General features: G+C 39.1%; 1 protein-coding gene across 6 annotated transcripts in view; it reads right to left on the bottom strand.

The window, feature by feature from the left end:
* The window catches only part of LOC124156056 (oxidative stress-induced growth inhibitor 1-like), a 102,050-nt gene that overhangs the window by 8,199 nt on the left and 74,277 nt on the right, over positions 1-19,574 (bottom strand). For 3 of the 6 annotated variants that reach the window (XM_046530357.1, XM_046530360.1, XM_046530359.1), the window contains one exon: positions 5,488-5,634. In XM_046530357.1, coding sequence (XP_046386313.1) covers positions 5,488-5,554 — 67 coding nt within the window. In that variant the 5' untranslated portion in view covers positions 5,555-5,634. Of the gene's footprint in view, positions 1-5,487; positions 5,635-5,752; positions 5,826-5,864; positions 6,134-17,528; positions 17,532-19,574 lie in introns of those variants that run through there. The other 3 variants (XM_046530362.1, XM_046530363.1, XM_046530361.1) reach the window with 3 other exon arrangements.

The raw sequence follows: 19,574 nt of genomic DNA, 5'->3' as shown, positions 1-19,574 counted from the left end.
CATGGTGGCTGTGCGAAACATCAAAATTCGCGAGGGAGTCTGGCAGAGAGACAAGAGGATTAGAAGGGGAGATAGCGGGGATGATGGGGTGGAGAGAGAGAGCGTCGACCTTGACCATGACTCCAATCCATTGCCGCCGCCCTGGCCCCAAGGCGCCGACGCAACCACCCCAGCAAAGGAGGGGGAGCTTTGGAGAGAGCTTTTTCTTCCCGAGCGTGAGCTGTCTGCTACCGCCAAATGGTGAATAATCGCGGCATCTCATCATTAGACACCCCTACAAAATACAGAGCCGGTGATGTATTCTGATTGCTATCGCAAGAGAGCCCTGAATGACAGCGGCTATGATTCCCCAAACTTCTGACCCTGTGTACACGTGTACCCATTACTATACATCACTATACATTACTATATATCACAATACTGTAAAATCCACTTCCGACAACAAACTGACTGGCTGAGTCATACAAATGTTTGGGACGGACGAGACGAAGTACAACAAAAACTCATTGAATTGACCCCTTCTGAAATCGTCTGAAACCCTATGAAAAATTATCGAAACACTTAATTTTCTATCTATTATAGTGCTGCCAATTGCCTCCATGTCTCTGCCTTTTGAGGACATTTGGGAGTTAAAAAGGCGATGTAATGAGGAATTTGAACATCGCGGAGAAGCTTGTTGAAGGCAACAACGTCATGAGTGCAGGTCCGGTTCTAGATATTTTGCTAGATTAAGCAAACAATATTTTGGCCGCCCCTCTTAAAAATAACCTGAGAGGTAGTATGATTGGTGCTGAACAATGGAATGAGTGCTCAGTGCATGAGCCCCCATTTGCTTGGCGCCCTACGCGGCCGCGTACTTTGCTTATCGCTAAAAACCGGCCCTGCATGAATGCTATCAACTTTCTTACGACGGCAAATGTGGGGCTCAACAGCCATTAAGTATCAAAGAGTTAAGAATTGCGATGCAAAACTTATGACAAGTAAAATACCACCGTAACATCGACACCGATGGCAGTCCATCTGCGAAACATTCCGAAATTCACCTCCACAATGACTTCGGGGAAACTAAATATATGTATTCACTTTGAGGCTGTACATAACTCTCTCTACTCTCTATAACAACAATTCCAGACGATTCATCAACTACTCCCACAAAGAATGAAATTTGAATACTTAAAAATCTATCCCTTCCTGATATCCGCAACTGTTTTCTCTTAATTTTGTAATTATTTTGAATGTGTTAAACAATGGCATTTGATAAAAAAATTACCTTGTATTAACCTCAAACAATATAGCGATGGCTAAGCTCTAACAGCACGTTTCTGAAAAAATAGCAACTTCCCAGGAGGGCAAAAAATGCATTTTTTAAATTGAACTTAAAAACCAAAAATACATAGAACTGAAAGAGAAGCATAAATTTGCGAACAAAGAGTTGGTTTTTGCTTGAATTTTATTTTTTATACACAGTACTAGCAGTATTAACTGAGACCGGCCTAGTTTTGAGATAGGTGTTGTTCGACCTTAGGCATCGATATGATGTCTGCTTTTAGCGACCCCTTCCTTCCATTCTGGGGCTTTATAAAAGGTTAACCGAAAGGTCACACTTGTCAGTCCATTGAAAATGGCAATGAAGAGTTGAAACCGGCTGAGTAGCAATATAATATTGGAATAGCACTGAGTCTATTTTTTCAAGAACGACGCCGATTCCTACACTCAAGCACATGACGTCACTTTGGCCGCTAGAAAGGAGTCCGGACAACGTCTTTCTCCCAATCCCAGGGACGAAAAAGCTCCAATTTCCGCGAAGAAAATTGATGCGATCTCTCGGAAGGGGAAAACGAAGCCATTTGGCCGCGCTCCAAATTCGATACTTCATTGGAATTGCCCCGAACGCACTCCAGCCCGCGCTCTTCTTGAACGCGTTGCGTCACTCACGGACGCTCGAGGATTTTCTCCAGGAGTTCGTCGAAAGAACCAGCTAAACGACACAAGACCAAGTTCAAGGAGGGCCAATGACGAGCCCAAACGGGGGAGATCTTTACGATGACCTTACGTAATGGATTTTCCGCCTCCATTACCGCAGAGTTACTCTTAAGTGCCTGGATCCGAGCCAAAATTAGTAACGCTGCGAATTCGGAGAACATGTGGCCGACCACTATGTTTCCTCTACGAATTTTACAATAAAGGATTCTCCAGTCGGCCACTAAATTTTCTGCCAGCCACCGCACATTTAAGTGGCTTAACGGAGGTTAACCGAAATGTATGCTCGCGATATTTCACATTTTTTCATTGATATTGCAGAAAGGATTCTCGGATTTTCCACCGGGTATTTGGCTGTATGTCTTCCGACGTTTCAAAAAACGACTTGCTCTTCATCCTAAGGGGATCTTCTGAACATGACGAGGACGAGGGTCTATAACGGACCACTACCGCACGACCGGTCATTTTAGCGACGAGTAACTCATTTATAGCTTAAGATATCATCTTGAAATTTCAATTTTCACGCATTATTTTTTCAGGTGAAAAATTTAAATATCTGAGATACAGGCAAAGTTCTATTTTGAAAAGTTCTATTCTCTACACCGTGTGAATTTGAAGATAATGGCTTAACTTTTAAATGAATATTTTGTAGCGAAAAAGACAAAATACGACCGGTCGAAGAGGGTCGTCTTTTGAATAGCACAAACTCGCCACTCACGCAAAGCAATGCCACACCAATACGGACGTCAGTAAAGAAGAGATACGTGTGTAGCCAGCACCGGCTGATTACTCATGTTTCAAATACCCTGAGGTTTTGGGTCTGTTCGCAAGGTCAATAACGAAGGCAATTAATTAGATTAAGAGACAGAGCCGGCACCATGAAATATAGTACTCGAGGCACACAGTGATACCTCAGCCTCATCTCACCCTATCGGTACGCCTAAATAATCCACACCTTATCTACCCTCATAATTTTCCTTGTCTGCCGCTTATCGCTAAGCACACCGCGGGTTGATTGATCTCCGGGATTACAGGCTTGGAAGTTAAGGGAGGAGGCCAAGAGGAAATGATAGTGCGGGACTAAAATCCTATGCCGGACAACAGTGGCGCAGCGAGGGGGGGTTTCGGGGGATAAAACCCCCCCAGAGCTCAGAGAAATTTTTAAGTTTAATATATTTTACTTAATCGGATTGATATTACTAACAGAATAGCGTAAGGATTAATAAAATATCCCTCAGAAAACCGTAAAACTTACTATTTTGAATCATTTATCTTAAAATTCCGCAATTTATTGATCACGCATCTACCGCTTATCCTGGTGGGTATTCCATACACCCACACACCCCGGTATTAGTTGCACCTAAACCCCCCCAGCCTTAATTCCTAGCTGCGCCCCTGCCGGACAACAACGGGGAGCACAGGCTTCTCAACATCCAAGGCCCGAAACGTAGAGAGAGAATAATCGGCGACTTGGGACACAATCGATTCCTTTAGCACTCCGAGACCCACCGCAGCGTGAAGAGAGGTAAGGGCTCCCGAATGAGCTTATTGATGCGAAGCGGGCGACACCACATCACGGCTTCAGACTACTGAAACACCCCGTTTCCAATTACTCGAGAAGGCTACGTTCTACCTAAGTCTACCTAAATCCACACGCGACTTTTTCAGATTATAGCACTAACCTCTAAGAAAGGCGTGGAAGTTTGTGTCATCTGAGAGTGTAGAGAACAAAAATGACAGAGACAACACCTCTAATCATAACTTAACTTCATTCACTGAGAGCATGCAATCCTTTCTTAGTGATTTATCGAACCTATTTGAGCCAAATAATGAAATATATTCAAGGCTATTTTTCCTAGGATAATAATTCGTTGCTTCCTATAACGGTAAACATTATCAATTAATGATATAATATTGCTTCACCTCAAAATTTATTCTGACATCAGACAAAGAGTTCAAGCTTACATGAAGTGCTAATAAGTTTGTTGAGATTGTTTTAGTACTCATAAGACAAGCACTCATACGTCACCTACATCAGAAGTGTCACCTCCAGGTGCCTCAAGCATGGCTTTCCAAGAGAAAAATCTCGAGATATTCAGATTATATCCTCACAGAGCACAAGTTTTTAGAGAAAATAGAATGCAATAGTCATCCGGTAAAAACATTTCCCAACAGCTCCGATGATCATTAACTAGGCTCGAATAGTAAGTTTTCCAAAGACTTTGGTACCCTTGCAGCCAATTAAATAGAGGATAGATCGCTGCATTCTCCGGTCAAGAGAAGGAAAGACGGAGGAATATGATGGAAGATTGACGAAAATTTTAACTATCATAGACCGATTGATGGAATTCGCATGGCAGAAAAACACAAGAAAGTGATTAATGTTTCCGATAGGCGTAAAGGTGCACAGGTCAAGGCGGAACACTTACCCACGTCACTCACCACCATTTCATTCTTAGTGCATGGAAACCAAATTAGCTCCAGCACGCTAGCTTTCTGAAAAGTGTCACGGGAGAAAAGCTGCTGAGTCACGGTTACGACGAAGAAACATCCACAAATTTTTATTCTCCTCGTTTGACGGATCGCCTAATGGCAAACATGACTTGAAGGCATACTAAGGTCTCGAGTTGTCAAATAATACGTGGAAACATGAAAATCCAACTGAGTGCCAACTATCAGAGAGCAAGTTAACCACTTGGCACGTCGGAGGAAACGCTAGTTCTCTTCTAACCGAAGAGAGCGTTTCACGTTGTTACTATCGACCCCAAGCAAGGTTTTGAGTGACAGTTGCTCCGCGCAGTGATATTTTTCGACTTTACTACTATACTTTACTGACGACTATATTTTTATTGCTAACGGCCAAAGTTTTTCCAGGTACTACATGAAGGGCAAAAAGTAACATTCCTCAATCATGTAACGCTAGCTCCACACGCAGTTGTTTGAAGTAATCTACAATATAAGAGGGTCAAATGTATTTTAGTAATGCAACACTAAATTATGAAGTATAACTTGACAGTATAAATACTTGGATCCACGATTAATATGAATACTAGCATGCTTTACATATAAATCCATCTCCATGACCTCAATATCCTTTTCAAATCACTTCACAGATATCTAACCTTAAAATTCAGGGCTAATAGAGAACGACATTTAACACGATTTCTTCTCTTCCTAAAATAGCGGTGCACCCAAAGAAGACTCGCATGGAAAATTATGGATTTTTTGCACAAATAAGTAATTGAAAATAAGCGCCTGCACGTTCGAATTGTAAGATTTCGTCCATGGGTTAATCGGTATTACAAAAAAATGACACGGAAGTTCCGATTTATGCATTGGTTCATTCGCGTGACCGCATATTACATGCCAGTAAATTCTAACGATTGAGTTTAAACTTAACTAAAAAATAAATTACTTTAAAAAGAAAAGGATACTATGACTCAGTTACGGAAACTTGAATACTAATTGAATTCGCGCTAACATTAAATGATGAAATTGGATACTCACCAACAACTACCACTTCCTTGTAAACAGCATTCTCCGGGACGCAGTTCAATATGGAGTATCCCCTCATTGTAGTGATTATGAGATGATCACAGCTTCAGATCCAAAGTTGATGATTCTAATTTTGTCTTCCAATAAAAGCGCGCCCACCTGCAAATAAACATGAGACTAGGTAAGTTCATACATCTCAACATACATAAAGAAATGACATAGTATCATCGGCAGTGAATGATCTTTTATAACATCGTAAATTAAGAATGAGCTTTACCAGAACAAAGCAAAAGGAGTTGAGGTCCATTATTCAATTTTGAGCAAGTAGATAACATTCATGGCCGACAACCCTGTTTATTTAGTAAAGCAAGGGGTAATAATAATATTACCATGTAATTAACAGTAAATTGCATTTTATCCGACGAAATGAGAGTGAACTCATCGTTAAAATTTAGCCTCACACGTCAAATTCTTGTGGCCTATGTCCATGTCCTTTTTTTGTTTTAAATCCCAAAATTTAAATGAAATTCACAGACGATATGAATTAGTTCAAGTTATATCATTATCGATAAAATGAATAAATACTTTGAAATGATGGGAATTCAAACACACAACATTCATAATTGATGAGTGAAACAGGAAAAAAAGAAAAATCAAGATAGCAGATAGTGTAAATGTCAAAAAAAATTAAATAAACAAATTGTGGCACTATGCCAACCATATTTTGCTCTGCTTTTGTTATTCTCGCTATCACAATACACCAATGGTTTTCCATTCTTTTTACCGGAATAATCTCTATCAATCTCTATTCTACAGTCTATGATTTACTGAACCAAGCAAGGTAAGTGCCAGTTACATATGACGAAATGGTGAAGTAAAACCACAATTCCTAGTGCCGTTTCGATTTTATTTTTTTCTGTAAACACATTAATGATGATTCATTAAAATTCAAAGAACAACTTTTAAGTCTAATGGCTAAGATATGAGACTAATTTGAATATTTGCACACATAAAATATATAAATATATCATAATGACCTCATTTTAGAATTCATAGCCATCCTGAAGTTTCGTCGAAAGATGGTAATAAGTAAAAAAGAAGGAATAGTGTCTACCCGGATAGAGACATTGAAGTTAAATCAGCTTGTTTATGTAAACTGATGAAGTTGTACTCATTGAAACTAAATGAAATACTCGTTCTAAAATGGAAAAGTCATAGTTAATGAAATGAGCTCGACCGAATAGGGGCCTCGCCCGGTGGAACACGGAAACGTTTTGTTGCAAGGATACGGCTGCATTTTGAAAGTGACAGCATTGAATACGGCCCTGAGGTGAGGTCTGCAAATCCGTGGAGCTCGAAATAGCTTTCAATATAAATCAACGCACGTGGTCCTTTTTCTCTTAACAGACATATTATATGAGACTTTACGAGCGAATAAGCATTTTATACCTACTCCTTGCGAAGTCCCATGGAAGTCTAATAAACGAGCAACCCCAATCATTTAGCGTTTAATAGGTATATGACGAAGCCAACCTCCATAAAAGGAGTTTCCATTAAATGACAGTCATGAATGACTTCCTATGATATGGGTAAATTGTTTCCGGGATTCCCACCGAGTTCCCACATCATTCGCCGGGAAATCATCAAATCAAACTTCCTATATTGTTTTCAAAATGAATTAATCGCAGCAATAAAATTATTAAATTTACAAAATACGATATTGAAGGATTGTAGCCCAAATTATTATAGTTTCCTCCTTCTACAAAATGCGCTGTAATTATTTTATGATGGGATTATAAATTGCAAAAATTGATAGCTGGTGATGAACAACCAAATTTAGTGCGCAGGACCGCTCGGATACCAGATAAAGTTTGAAAGAAAAAATGATTATATAATTTAGGATAGAGATAGCGTTGGGAGTCAATGGCCTGAAGACCGCGTAGAGAAGGTTAATTTTTTGTTTGTTCCATTCTCTAATGAACTCTCTTAGATAAACAAGAAGTGCGCCAAAACAAGGACGATAAGAAATAATACCATGCCCAAAGAAAAGGTCCGATAGACCGGAATCGAACCGAAGCTAATCAGCCATAAAACTAAAATTGTAAAAGTAAATAATGCTGGTAGTAATGAACACCTAAAATAAAATTTTCGTACAGATAACGTTAAAACTTGATAGCTGGTAATCTCGTATCCAATATTCTGGTAAAAAAAGAATACGATAGGATTCCAATAAATATGTCCAGTATCCAGACATAGTCAGAAAATCCCTTACATTGTTCTTCAAAATGATTCTAAGAAAAGAGTTTGTTCAAAAACTTGTCAAAAAGTGAGTCCAGAGTGCCCCTTTTTTGAGAGAACAAAATGAGATTATTAAATAATAATATGAATAAAATATCTTGGTTCTATTATAACATTTCATTATAAACATCTTTGCTCATATTCCTACATACCACGGAAACTTGTAATAATAAATAATTTTATTGAGAGAAAGAAGAAAAGGACAAGATATGATTTAAACAAAAAGGATGTGTAAATAAATGGTGTAAAACCTCAGAAATATTATTTCACCTCTTGGAAAGACGCATATAAACGACGCAAACCGTGAAGTGAAGCTCAGAGTGAAGCTTCCCCATCAGCATGACACCTATTTGGGTCAATTTTTAATGCTTATTAATGCCCACCTGCAATCAAGCTTAAGCAACAAGGACATTTTAATTAAAGAGACCACGTTAATGGACTTTGCAGGACTAGCAGCACTGTGCAGAATACCACTCTAAGCTCTAATATGGGCTAAGCGAGATTTCTTCATAAATCCTTGAAAAACAGTTATTGATGAAATTTCCCATCATAATTCCATTGTAAAACCGAAGGTAAGAAACAGCAATAAGAGTAAAATTTAGAAAGCAATGAAGGACAGGAGAAATTATATTTATTATTTTCAGCTTGTTCCTCTATGGAGATAATTTTCTCGTCGCAGTAGGTTTAAAAATAAAAATCCGCAACAAAACAGCGTTCATGCCCATTGTTCAAGTGAAAGACATTTTTTAATTCGAAAAAGGGCCTACCCGACCTAATAATACAAATAAACGTTTTTATTGCCTTAATTTGTTTCATTTAAATCAATCTTCATATCACAGATCAGCTTAAATCATGTTTACATAAAAAAAATTCAGCCCAAAGGATAAGGTACATATACGTCACTGGAAAACCTTATAAATACTTCCTACATATAATCAAGACGAATTTCACCGCATGAAGTTCGTTGAATTATTTATAAGTTTCCCAATCGAAATTCAAAAATTTATCACAGAACCTTAAGTACGAAGTATAAGTTCATGTAGAAAGAGAAGATAATCCATAATTTTAATAGAGATGCGACCAAGGAGGGACGAGGATCAAAACTAGGCTGGGGGCAAGCCATGATCGTTCAAGGTGTAATATTTTAGTATGGAAAAGGTGAATGAAATCAACATTTCAAGACAATCATAACGGCGCTTTATTAGTGTTTTTAATTATTTGCTTGAAAAACTATTTTATTTTAATTGCATGACTAACACTAACATCATTTTTTGTGAATTTAAAGAAAATTTGTTGAAAATTCGTTACAATGCAGTCCTGGTTTTTCTTAAAGACTTGCGATTTTTCCTTTTAAGGGGGGGGGGGGTGCACTGCCCCATAATTTTAATAGAGATGCGACCAAGGAGGGACGAGGATCAAAACTAGGCTGGGGGCAAGCCATGATCGTTCAAGGTGTAATATTTTAGTATGGAAAAGGTGAATGAAATCAACATTTCAAGACAATCATAACGGCGCTTTATTAGTGTTTTTAATTATTTGCTTGAAAAACTATTTTATTTTAATTGCATGACTAACACTAACATCATTTTTTGTGAATTTAAAGAAAATTTGTTGAAAATTCGTTACAATGCAGTCCTGGTTTTTCTTAAAGACTTGCGATTTTTCCTTTTAAGGGGGGGGTGCACTGCCCCATAATTTTAATAGAGATGCGACCAAGGAGGGACGAGGATCAAAACTAGGCTGGGGGCAAGCCATGATCGTTCAAGGTGTAATATTTTAGTATGGAAAAGGTGAATGAAATCAACATTTCAAGACAATCATAACGGCGCTTTATTAGTGTTTTTAATTATTTGCTTGAAAAACTATTTTATTTTAATTGCATGACTAACACTAACATCATTTTTTGTGAATTTAAAGAAAATTTGTTGAAAATTCGTTACAATGCAGTCCTGGTTTTTCTTAAAGACTTGCGATTTTTCCTTTTAAGGGGGGGGGGCACTGCCCCCTCCTGCCTCTAACTGGGTACGCCCATGGATCCGACTAAACACACCTTCCTAAATGGCTACAGCAGAATACAAAATAGACAGAAACTAGTATATCCTAATCGTTTGGTAATAATAAATAGTGTTAGCATTAATAATGATATTTCTGTGCATCTAAATCTAAAAAAAGAAAAACTAAACTAAGAAAACTAAGAAAAACCTAAACTACTGAAGGTATTTCAGCCTGGTATCGCCATGAAAGGGCAAAAAAAAATTTCTTTGAGCTTACGAACTGGCTTAAAGATGACATGTAGTAACAGGCGAGGAAAAAAAATCACACTGGGTTTTATGGAACATTGATTTGATTAAAACCAAAGATCTTAACAATGGCTCCCACTTAGCAGATGGAACAGCTTGTGTTTCATTAAGAGCCCCATAGCACGTGGATCAGGGGACTTGGAAAACTGCCCGCCCTATATTTCAGACAAGCTCGTTTATTTTTGCTCTGGCATCCAATCCTGTCAATTTGTACCGGGGAAGGATTAGAAAAAAATAAGTGACAGCATGAGACAGGTCATAATTCGAGAAAAATGTTGACACGTTTAAGAATATTGTACTTTCAATCTCTATACAGTGGAAAAATATGACAGGAGAAATCCTTGAGCGATTAAAAAACCGAGACACATGGGAAAAAAGATATAAAAAAATCAGTCGCGTTCTTGTGCTTTCAACGCTACTCAATGAGTGTTAAGTAGGTCAAAATGGATGTCAGTGGTCCTTGAGTGACAGAAGGCGACTAACACCGCAACCAAGGGAACAAATGAAAAAAATACCCTTTCGTTTTATAACGTTTTTCTAAATTCGCTTTGTTGCTTGTCTTGTCCGAGTCAAATCTCCCAACTTAATTTTTACCAATTTTCCGAATAGATGACAAGCTGAAATTTTCAGGATATCTCAGAATTACATTTTCACCGATGTTAAGAATAAATTGAGCGTTATATAGAAACATTTGCCCAAAGTTTTCCGATGTATGTGATGCACTCTAAATAGAGACTCCGTCAATATGATAGAAAATTAATTTTGTTCATTTTAATTCGCATTAAAAACGCTTTTTATAAAAATATTTTAATATTGTAATATTATTTCTTTTACTTAAATCTTCTTGTCTTAGATAATGTGAACAGTTGATGCGCTACCAGGGCAAAATTTTGGTTCTGTCAATACAACTTTTTCATGAGGAGAAATGAGTTATGATGCCAATGATGTCGAAATTAAAAATGGAACATTACCAAGGCAAACAATGTTCGGCATGAACCAAAAAGAGATTTTAAGAGTACGAAATATTAAAATTCTAAACATGTTACCTCACAATTCTAAACACCGTAACCTCACAAACTATTTTTTTGTGCATCCATATAGATAGAATCCTTCAAGGATACAATTTTAGGAAAATAGCCAAGTTTTTCATAAGGCAAAAAACAGGGAAACCACTGCCCTAGATAACTAAACTTTGATACATCCAACGCAAAAATGGCCAATCACGGTAAAAATACATGCATCCAAAACAAAATGTTTACGAACTCAATTCCAGCAATAAATATCAAATTTTAAAGGAACGTACAAACCAATCATGGTGACACTAAATACATAACCCACGAAGCGATCACATTGGCAAATAAAAATTTTTGCGGGGAGAGGTAGCCCAAGGAAACGAACTGGCTGTCCCACCCTTATTGCCTGAACTTTCACACACTTAGGGTAACCAGAGTAGCCTTTACCCTCACCAATCCAAACTAACTTTCGGCTCGGCACAATAATATCCGGTTTTATAACGTCTGGTTAGCGCTAACCGAAAGATGATACAGCCTTCCACTTTACTTGACGGTGGCTGAATGTTCTAGTTAGCATGAAGTCTGGTCTTATACAGAAACTAACTGGGACTTTCAACCATCTATAGGTAAAAGAGACGGCTGTATCATCTTATGGTTAGCGTCAACCAGGCATTATAAAACCAGCCCTCAATTACTGTTTGCAGTGGCGCAGCGAGGGGGGGATTTTGGGGGATAACCCCCCCCCCCCCCAGAACTCAGAGAATTTTTAAAGTTTAATTCATTTTACTTAATTGGACTAATGTTACTAACAGAATAATGTGAGGATTATAAAAATATCCCTCAGAAGGCCGTAAAACTTACCATTTTGACCATTTATCTTAAATTTTTCTGGGGGAGGCCCCCCGCACCCGCTTCCCCTGGTGGATATTCCATACCCCCTAACCCCCCAGTATTAGTTGTGCCTGAAACCCCCTAGCCTCAATTCCTAGCTGCGCCCCTGACTGTTTGAACCATATTATTAGCGTATTTTTCGAATATTAAATTTTCCATCTCATTTCGGAAACACGAAAGTTTAGCAGCGGTGAAACAGAGGCCATCTCTAGAGCAGGTCAGCCGAATGACCCCGTTCGACTGAAGGTGCACTGCCCTCTGGAATGCCGTCGCCCCGAGAGCGAATCCTTCGATGTCTCACCACTCTTGTGTCGGCGAGGGTCTCCCGTGAGTGAAGGCCCCAAAATAGCCAGCGATTAAACCTGCCACACCTTCCGAAATAGACTCCAGCGGGACACGCAAACCGGAGAGGAACGGGGGGAGCGAAGGTCCCACGCCCACCATTAGTTACGTAAAATAGCCCCGTTTTATTCGGAGTAAACAGTAAACACCCAGGGTAATTTTCCGCGTAACAGCCAAAAATTCAATAATACCCAAATACTTATATCTTACATGGTAATTGATGTCCGTGATGGTATCTGAAGCAACGAAAGGTAAAGAATACAGCGGATTGCATAAGTGAAAATGATCAATTGAGAAGAGGTTATCAATAAATGGCATAAATTTTTCCAAAAGTTTAGAAAAATGGCTTTTTAAAGAGAATTCGGGATATTTTTAGATATTATTGCGTTTCGTTAAAAGGGCTCTATGCTAATCTAATTTTGGGTAGTTACTTAGGTAATCGCTAAACACAAATTTTTAATTACCGACCCAATGGATATTAATTCCGGCTCACTACCCAAAAGACCCAGATTTCCACCGTTGATCCCATTGAAAGGGGGCAGCTGGTTGCTAGAGGAGAAAAAAGCCGAGTCACGTCGACGTGTTCCCCAAACGGTTCACGCCGAAGACGAGTCGTTACGTAACCATAGCCTTCAGAAATCCCCAAAACCAACTCTTGAGTTGAAACGTCAAGGAAAGCGATTCATTCATTCCATTGAGATCATTGGTTCTTACGGCCAGTGTAACGTTGGCCATGTTATTGGTTACAAAAAAAGCTATAGGAAAACAAAATGGTTTCGTTGTGGAAATTAAAGGTTTTTTAAAGTTATAAATTTAGATTTTTATAGATTTTTCTTTTCTGTAACCACGCTAAACTACATCAGTCCTTAAGCTTCATTAACACTGTTTTTTTTTCAAAAGCAAAATAAAATTACCTGCTCATGATTTTCACACATTTTTTTACACGACAGTTTGTAATTTAAATTGGTTCGATCGGTTTTTGCCACAAATGGCAGCATTAATAAGGCAATAAAAAATCTTCTAGTAGCCTATTTTTAAATAAAACTTAATTTAAAAACAGGGTAAAAATCCTCAGGGTAAGTGTTCTGCTTCCTAATCACATTTCGTCATAATCATCCGCAGAAATCCACCACTCGCTTGGTACTCAAATAAAGCGACCTAGGTAAAACTGCAATTCCGACAAATGAGACGAATATCGAGCTAATGGCAGGTTTTCAAAGGAATCGCGTATTCTCCGGAGAACCATCTCCTACCGCCCACGCGACTTGAGATTGGCTATTATCCGGCGATAGAGTGGCCGACACGGCGGCGGTCTTCTTTATCGGCGTCGGACACGCGAGCAAGGTGGGCAAATGCCTGATACCCTATCCACCCTATCGAGCCGCACTGGCTCCATCCACTTTTCCCGTCGTCTTGAAATGAGGGAACCTACAGACTGCGCAAAAATTGCGACCGTTCGAGTCCCGGTACGAATAAGTGCATAAAGAAAACGTATAAAATAAATATTTCCACCGATGATGGTTCCAAGAATTCTCTTTTTTTATTGTGCGACGTTAAAAAAACGTTACTTGGAGTAACTTGACTCGCTGTGAATCAGACCAATTATTGGTGCGATTATATTCTTTCAATCAGAGCACAAACCGCGCATCAATTGTGATATCGTTTTAAGACGCCTCATAAGTTTTTTTTTTACGTCTCCCTATCAGCAGAACTATCTTACGTGGTATTAGTTCCTTTTGAGAGAATTTTGATTTTACTCACTTACAGCTGTCCTAAGTCGTGTCATAACGCATTGAGTTGTTTTGAACCAAAAGAGTTTTTCTTTTTCTGTTTTTTTTCAAAAGAGATTTTTTTAAAAGAGTTCTTTGAGTTTTCAATTTGATAGTAACGCCAAGTAAACTTCTTGTGCACAAGACTACAGAAGATCGATTTTTTTGCATAATCCCAAATATTATTTTAACATTTGCAGCATAATTTTTCATGTTCAATTCCGCGTCGATTGCAACTAAATTTCATTTTACGGAACTCATCCCAACATATATATTTCGATTTTGAGGAAATAGAAAGATAAGAAGTTGCCCGCTTATGAGGAAGTTCGAGAGAGGTAGATAGGCATGGGGTTACGGGGGACAGACGCTGATGGCGGCGAACCCTGATCGCTTGAAAGAGAAAAAGGGACAGAAGAAAAGATATGAAGCCCGATAAATACCCAGACGCGGGATTTACGAGAACTCTTGAGAACGCTATGCAGATCTCGGGATACCGGCTGCGTAAAGGAAGTTTTCGGAACTCTAAGGCAGGAGAATTACACAGCAGTCTCCAAGATGTGCTAGCCATAACACTCATATTTCGATCGCAGTTTGCTTAATACTCCTCAACTCCAGCCGATTATTTCTGCGAACAATACCATGGGCTCTATGGGAAAAATTTTCTCAAAATAATGATTTAGGTATCCAATAAATGGGTTGGTACCATGGGCGTACCCAGCGAGGGGCAGCAGGCGGTAGCTGCCCCCATCCTAGAAGCAAAATAAATTTAGTAAAAACGGAAGCAAGTTTTTTATATTCAAAAAAAGTGATATTAGTATAAAACATGCAATTAAAATAATAATATTTTTTCGAGCAAACAATTTAAAAAATTAATAAAGCGCTGTTATAATTTTCTTGAAATTTTGTTTTTTTTTCAACCTTTTCTGTCTTACAATTTGAACGACCACGGCTTGCCCCCCTCTAGTTTTGATCTGGGTATGCCCTTGGTTGGTGCTGTGAATTCCCAAGAAATGACTACAGAAATCACATATAAATCGGCCTCTGGAAACATTGAGAGTTGGAATGAGATTATATCTCAATAGGAAGTTAGCCGCTGGTGTTCCTAAAATAATGAAGGTCAACGACCGACTTGACGCAGTTTTAAAATATTCCTGACCCACATCTGGCCATGCTTTCACTCAGATATCGCGGGATAAAACTAAAACACGAAATCAAAAGTATAAAAATTCTATTCATTCGATTTAATAAGAAATAAAAAACATAAAGAGCATTCAGAGTAGGAAGCCTAGAAATCCTATAGGTCTTGATGTATTGATAACATTTTCCCGCCTAATATATCTCTGATAAATGAAAATACGTCAATTTTGATGCGGTGAAGTAGCTAAAGCCTACATCTTCAGTCAAAGGAGTTATAGTAGGAATTACCAAAGTAAAAACCCAGAGACACATCGAATCAGCTTTCTGTCATAAGGAGATGCCCGATTTAGAGGAAGTTTCAGCCCCAAAGTATGTTTAGACATTTTTCATGGAAATTAATTGAGTAAATTATCACGGATTAGGGCCCTTACATCGATTGACATATAAAGTTAGCGGCCAGACGGAGGGTAAAATAAATACGAAATAAGTTCTTTTCCTAATTAACATTAACAAATTAATGAAATAAAAAAGCAAGATACATTTTAGTACAACTAAAAGAAAACATGTTAGGAGAAGAGGAATACAGAAGACCCCTGCTTTACAATGGGTTCGACTTACGATAGATTCAGCATACGATCTTCGCTGATTTAGCACCCACTTTTTTAAATTTAGCCTACTTCTTTTCAACTCACACATAATGCCATTTATAATATAATTGTAAATCTTACTCGTAAATGAAACGCATTTTAACATAGCAACATAGATATGTGCCGATGCTGTTTAAAATGAAATCTCGTCTGGAAATAATGACAGTTCAACAAACGACGGTCCACGGGAACGGATTAATATCGTCAAGCTAGGGCCTACAGCACTGCTCTAGGACTAACATCTAGAAATAACTTTCCGAGTCCCTCACTTTACCTGCCATCGGCGCAAGAAGGCTGCTCGGAGGCTTTCTGGAGCTGAGAGAAAGAGAGAGAGAGCATTCGACCACGCAAGGTTATATAACACGCACTTGCGGGGAAGGGGACACCCTTGGTTCTCCACGACGAAGTGGAGGGGGAGGAGGGTAGAGAGAGAAAGGAGAGGGGGGAAGAGGGAGACGCAAGGGGTATGGAAGATTAATGGGGAGGAAAGAGAAGGGCCCCCGCCCTCGCAAGAGGTCCAAGAAACAGGTAAGGAGGCTCTCTGAGGAACGGGGAAGAGAAGGAAGCACGAATAGAGATACTGGATTCACGACGCCACCGCATACCTAGGCGATTACCTGTGCTGCGATGCGGTGACGTCGATACCCGATACCTTCACTTCAAAAGACGCGTTGTCACATGTCTATATTGAACTATTGCGATCACTACGCCGCCCATACGGCATTAGCAGTAAACGCCGTTGGCAATCATGCTTCCTCAACTAATATTATTCAGTAAAAAGGTCAAGAATACTGACACTAGGTTTTCGACGTCGCTGCTATAGTGTGATCCCAAATCAGTCGCACTAAGCCATCTATTGACGCGTTACCATTGTGAAATTACACCACGAAGTTCGCTACACCGAAACTATGCCACTAAAATTCAGCATAGTAAACATTAGATGCGTTGCTAGGGCAAAATATTCGCCCCCAACATACAAAAATTTTCATTGGGAGCTTACCCTGGTCCACTAACGTCACACGCCTTCCGTGCCGCGCTGCGTGTGCACAACCCGAAACAACTAGCTGAAAGCTAAGTAATGGATGGGCACCTCAGGTGATATATAAAAACAATGCGACTTCAATGGATTGAGTTGATTCTGACAATGAGACAAAGACTTTCTATATCGTGGCGTGTATGGTGTGGCGTATTCTTCAAGTAATTAATGGAAAGTGCTAAAATCATGCCCAGAAGCAATATTAAACTAATTAACCCAGGACCCCAAAAGTAATCAATTCTTCCAACATATGGTTCTTTTTTCTCTACCTTCCAAATAAATGTTTCTTTCACAGACGCTGCAAAGGCGCGCGCAGGGCGAGAACGGAAAATTGGAGACGTGTGGAAGAGGTAGAAGATTGGAAAACTAACTCTCACAGACAGCGTCACTTGATGACGTAAATCCAGTACTTACACCGAGCAAAAAGATAACTTCAGGGCCGCCTAAGTTATTTATTCTTCCTACTGATAGGTCCTTCTTCCCTATCCACCTATAAACTACAGTTCGTTTAAACAAATGGCACAAAAAACCGCGAAGGAAGGAAACTGGCGTGAAGGACATTGGGAGCATCGACAAGGTTGGTTGGAAGGTTGAAAATCAGGCACTCATATCCAGCCTACCGGCTAAGATCAAAAATTTATAACACAAGGATGAAAGGACGGGGACATGGGATTGGTTCGGCTCGCAGCCTTCTTGAGGTCTACCTTGTAGCTCTGCCCTGCAAGACAGAACGACCTCGACACTTCCATACGGACACTTCCTCGAGCTCACAGAGTTTTCCCAAACTGGATCCTTATCGGGGAAACCTACCGACCTAAAATTCTTCTCAAGAGAGAAAACTGGTCGAGGTGCGATCCAAACTAAAACGTCTGGCCCGGTAGTTACTAAGGGAGGTAGGCAACTCTTATTCGGGCGATTCGAGTTTGGCGGTTTCAGTGGTTCGAACCCAACGGAATTGAATCGACTCAGAACTCTATTCGTCAGAGAATCTTGAATGAAGAGCATTGGTATATTTTTGATAAATGAAACATTGCAAGAAACAGAGGACAACATTCTCAAGTGCTTGAATGTTGTTGTAACAAACAAAACGCGTCGTGCTCAATTATATTCAGTGGATATACTGCAATGTTCCATTAACTAATGTTAATACCCTCCACATATCATACAATATGGGCTTATTTTTTAAACAAGCCAAAGAATGGAGGCACATTCACCAGTATTCTTGACAGCTCTTAATATTCGCTGCAAAATGTAGTAACACTACACAGTAAATTATTTAAAGAAGTGAGAACACGCTCAGATATGATGGAAAATTCCTCCATAGAAACGTCGGTGTTGTAAGAAAACATCATCCGGAGCGAAGCCAGAGAAACTTTTCAACATAACGTATTTTTTAATGAAGAAAAGAATGGCATGAGAAAAGTATTGTTTTAATCATGAGCACAAAAACCCGCAAATCAATGCTGATCAGTCAAATAGGCCACTTCACATTAATTATTTACAATTATTCACTGAATTCACCACCTTAATTGCTCAGCAATCTCAATGAAAAAAATAACATTAAGAGAGCCAAAACACGGGTTCGCTCTATAACCTTCAAGCAGTCAATGCTACTGCACTTTTGCTTTGATCCCGATAGATTTGAAATGTTCGAAGCCGCGGGATTAGCTTTAGAGCCGCATAGATCTATATTTTTACATTTTCTCCAGATACAGACCAGTAATAGAGCCTAAAAAAATTAATATCAATAATAACAGAAATGAATACACTAAAATTCTCCAAATAGATATGTTAGTAAAATAATAGGAAAAATAATGGATGAAGACACCCTCAGTATGCGTACACATGAGAGGCAGAAAAACTTACTTAAGAGACTGAATGGATAGTACGCAGATACCAATGGCTACCGATAGACGGAGGCTTGAATTCTTAGGAAAATAGTATGGCTAAGTAAGTAAGCAATCAGATGGGATAACCAGATGGTATTTCCAAAAATCCGCTGCTTTAAAGTTGGTGTCTAACAAAATAGTAACGGGAATTTCCGGAAAACAGTTAAGGGCTGAGAGACGAAGGATGATTTGCACAAGCCACAGGATTCCTGACGCAAAAATACAGCTCCGGAACTCTGTTTGACGTTAACGTCACTTCGGGATAACTCCTGGCGTCTCACTCTTCAAATATTAATACAGACGCAGCGGGAAAACTCCGCCGTGAAATTATGCAACGCCTAGAGCAATGCTGAGGAGTTCACTCTCCTTCCCGTGGATGAAAATTCTCTCCCAGCACTATTTTGAGCCAAACTTTGCTCTTAGACAAACTTCCGTCAAGTAAAATCTACATGTAGGTTCTCATATTTATGCCCCGAAAGCCGCGTCAATAGGCTTATAGCGAGGGGTGTTAGTACACCAGCCCTTTACACATAAAAAGGATATGCTCTGGCGAAATTATGCCTAGCATTTATTAAAGTACAGTATCAATCGTCCATATTCAGCCTACCACAAATACCTCAATACTAAAGGACGAAAAGAATCTAAGTGAATATAAGAAGAAGGGAGAACATTATAACACTAAAAACTTGGAACCATTGTACAATAAAATTTGCGCTAATTTCCTTCTTCGATGGTAAAAATTAAGACAAAATGGCAAAAATCGGAGTAGAACCTTTA

This window comes from Ischnura elegans, chromosome 3 (assembly GCF_921293095.1).
Source record: "Ischnura elegans chromosome 3, ioIscEleg1.1, whole genome shotgun sequence".
NCBI classification, from domain to species: domain Eukaryota; kingdom Metazoa; phylum Arthropoda; class Insecta; order Odonata; family Coenagrionidae; genus Ischnura; species Ischnura elegans.
Note: the sequence above shows the minus strand (reverse complement) of the source record. Positions and strands in the feature narration are given on the sequence as shown.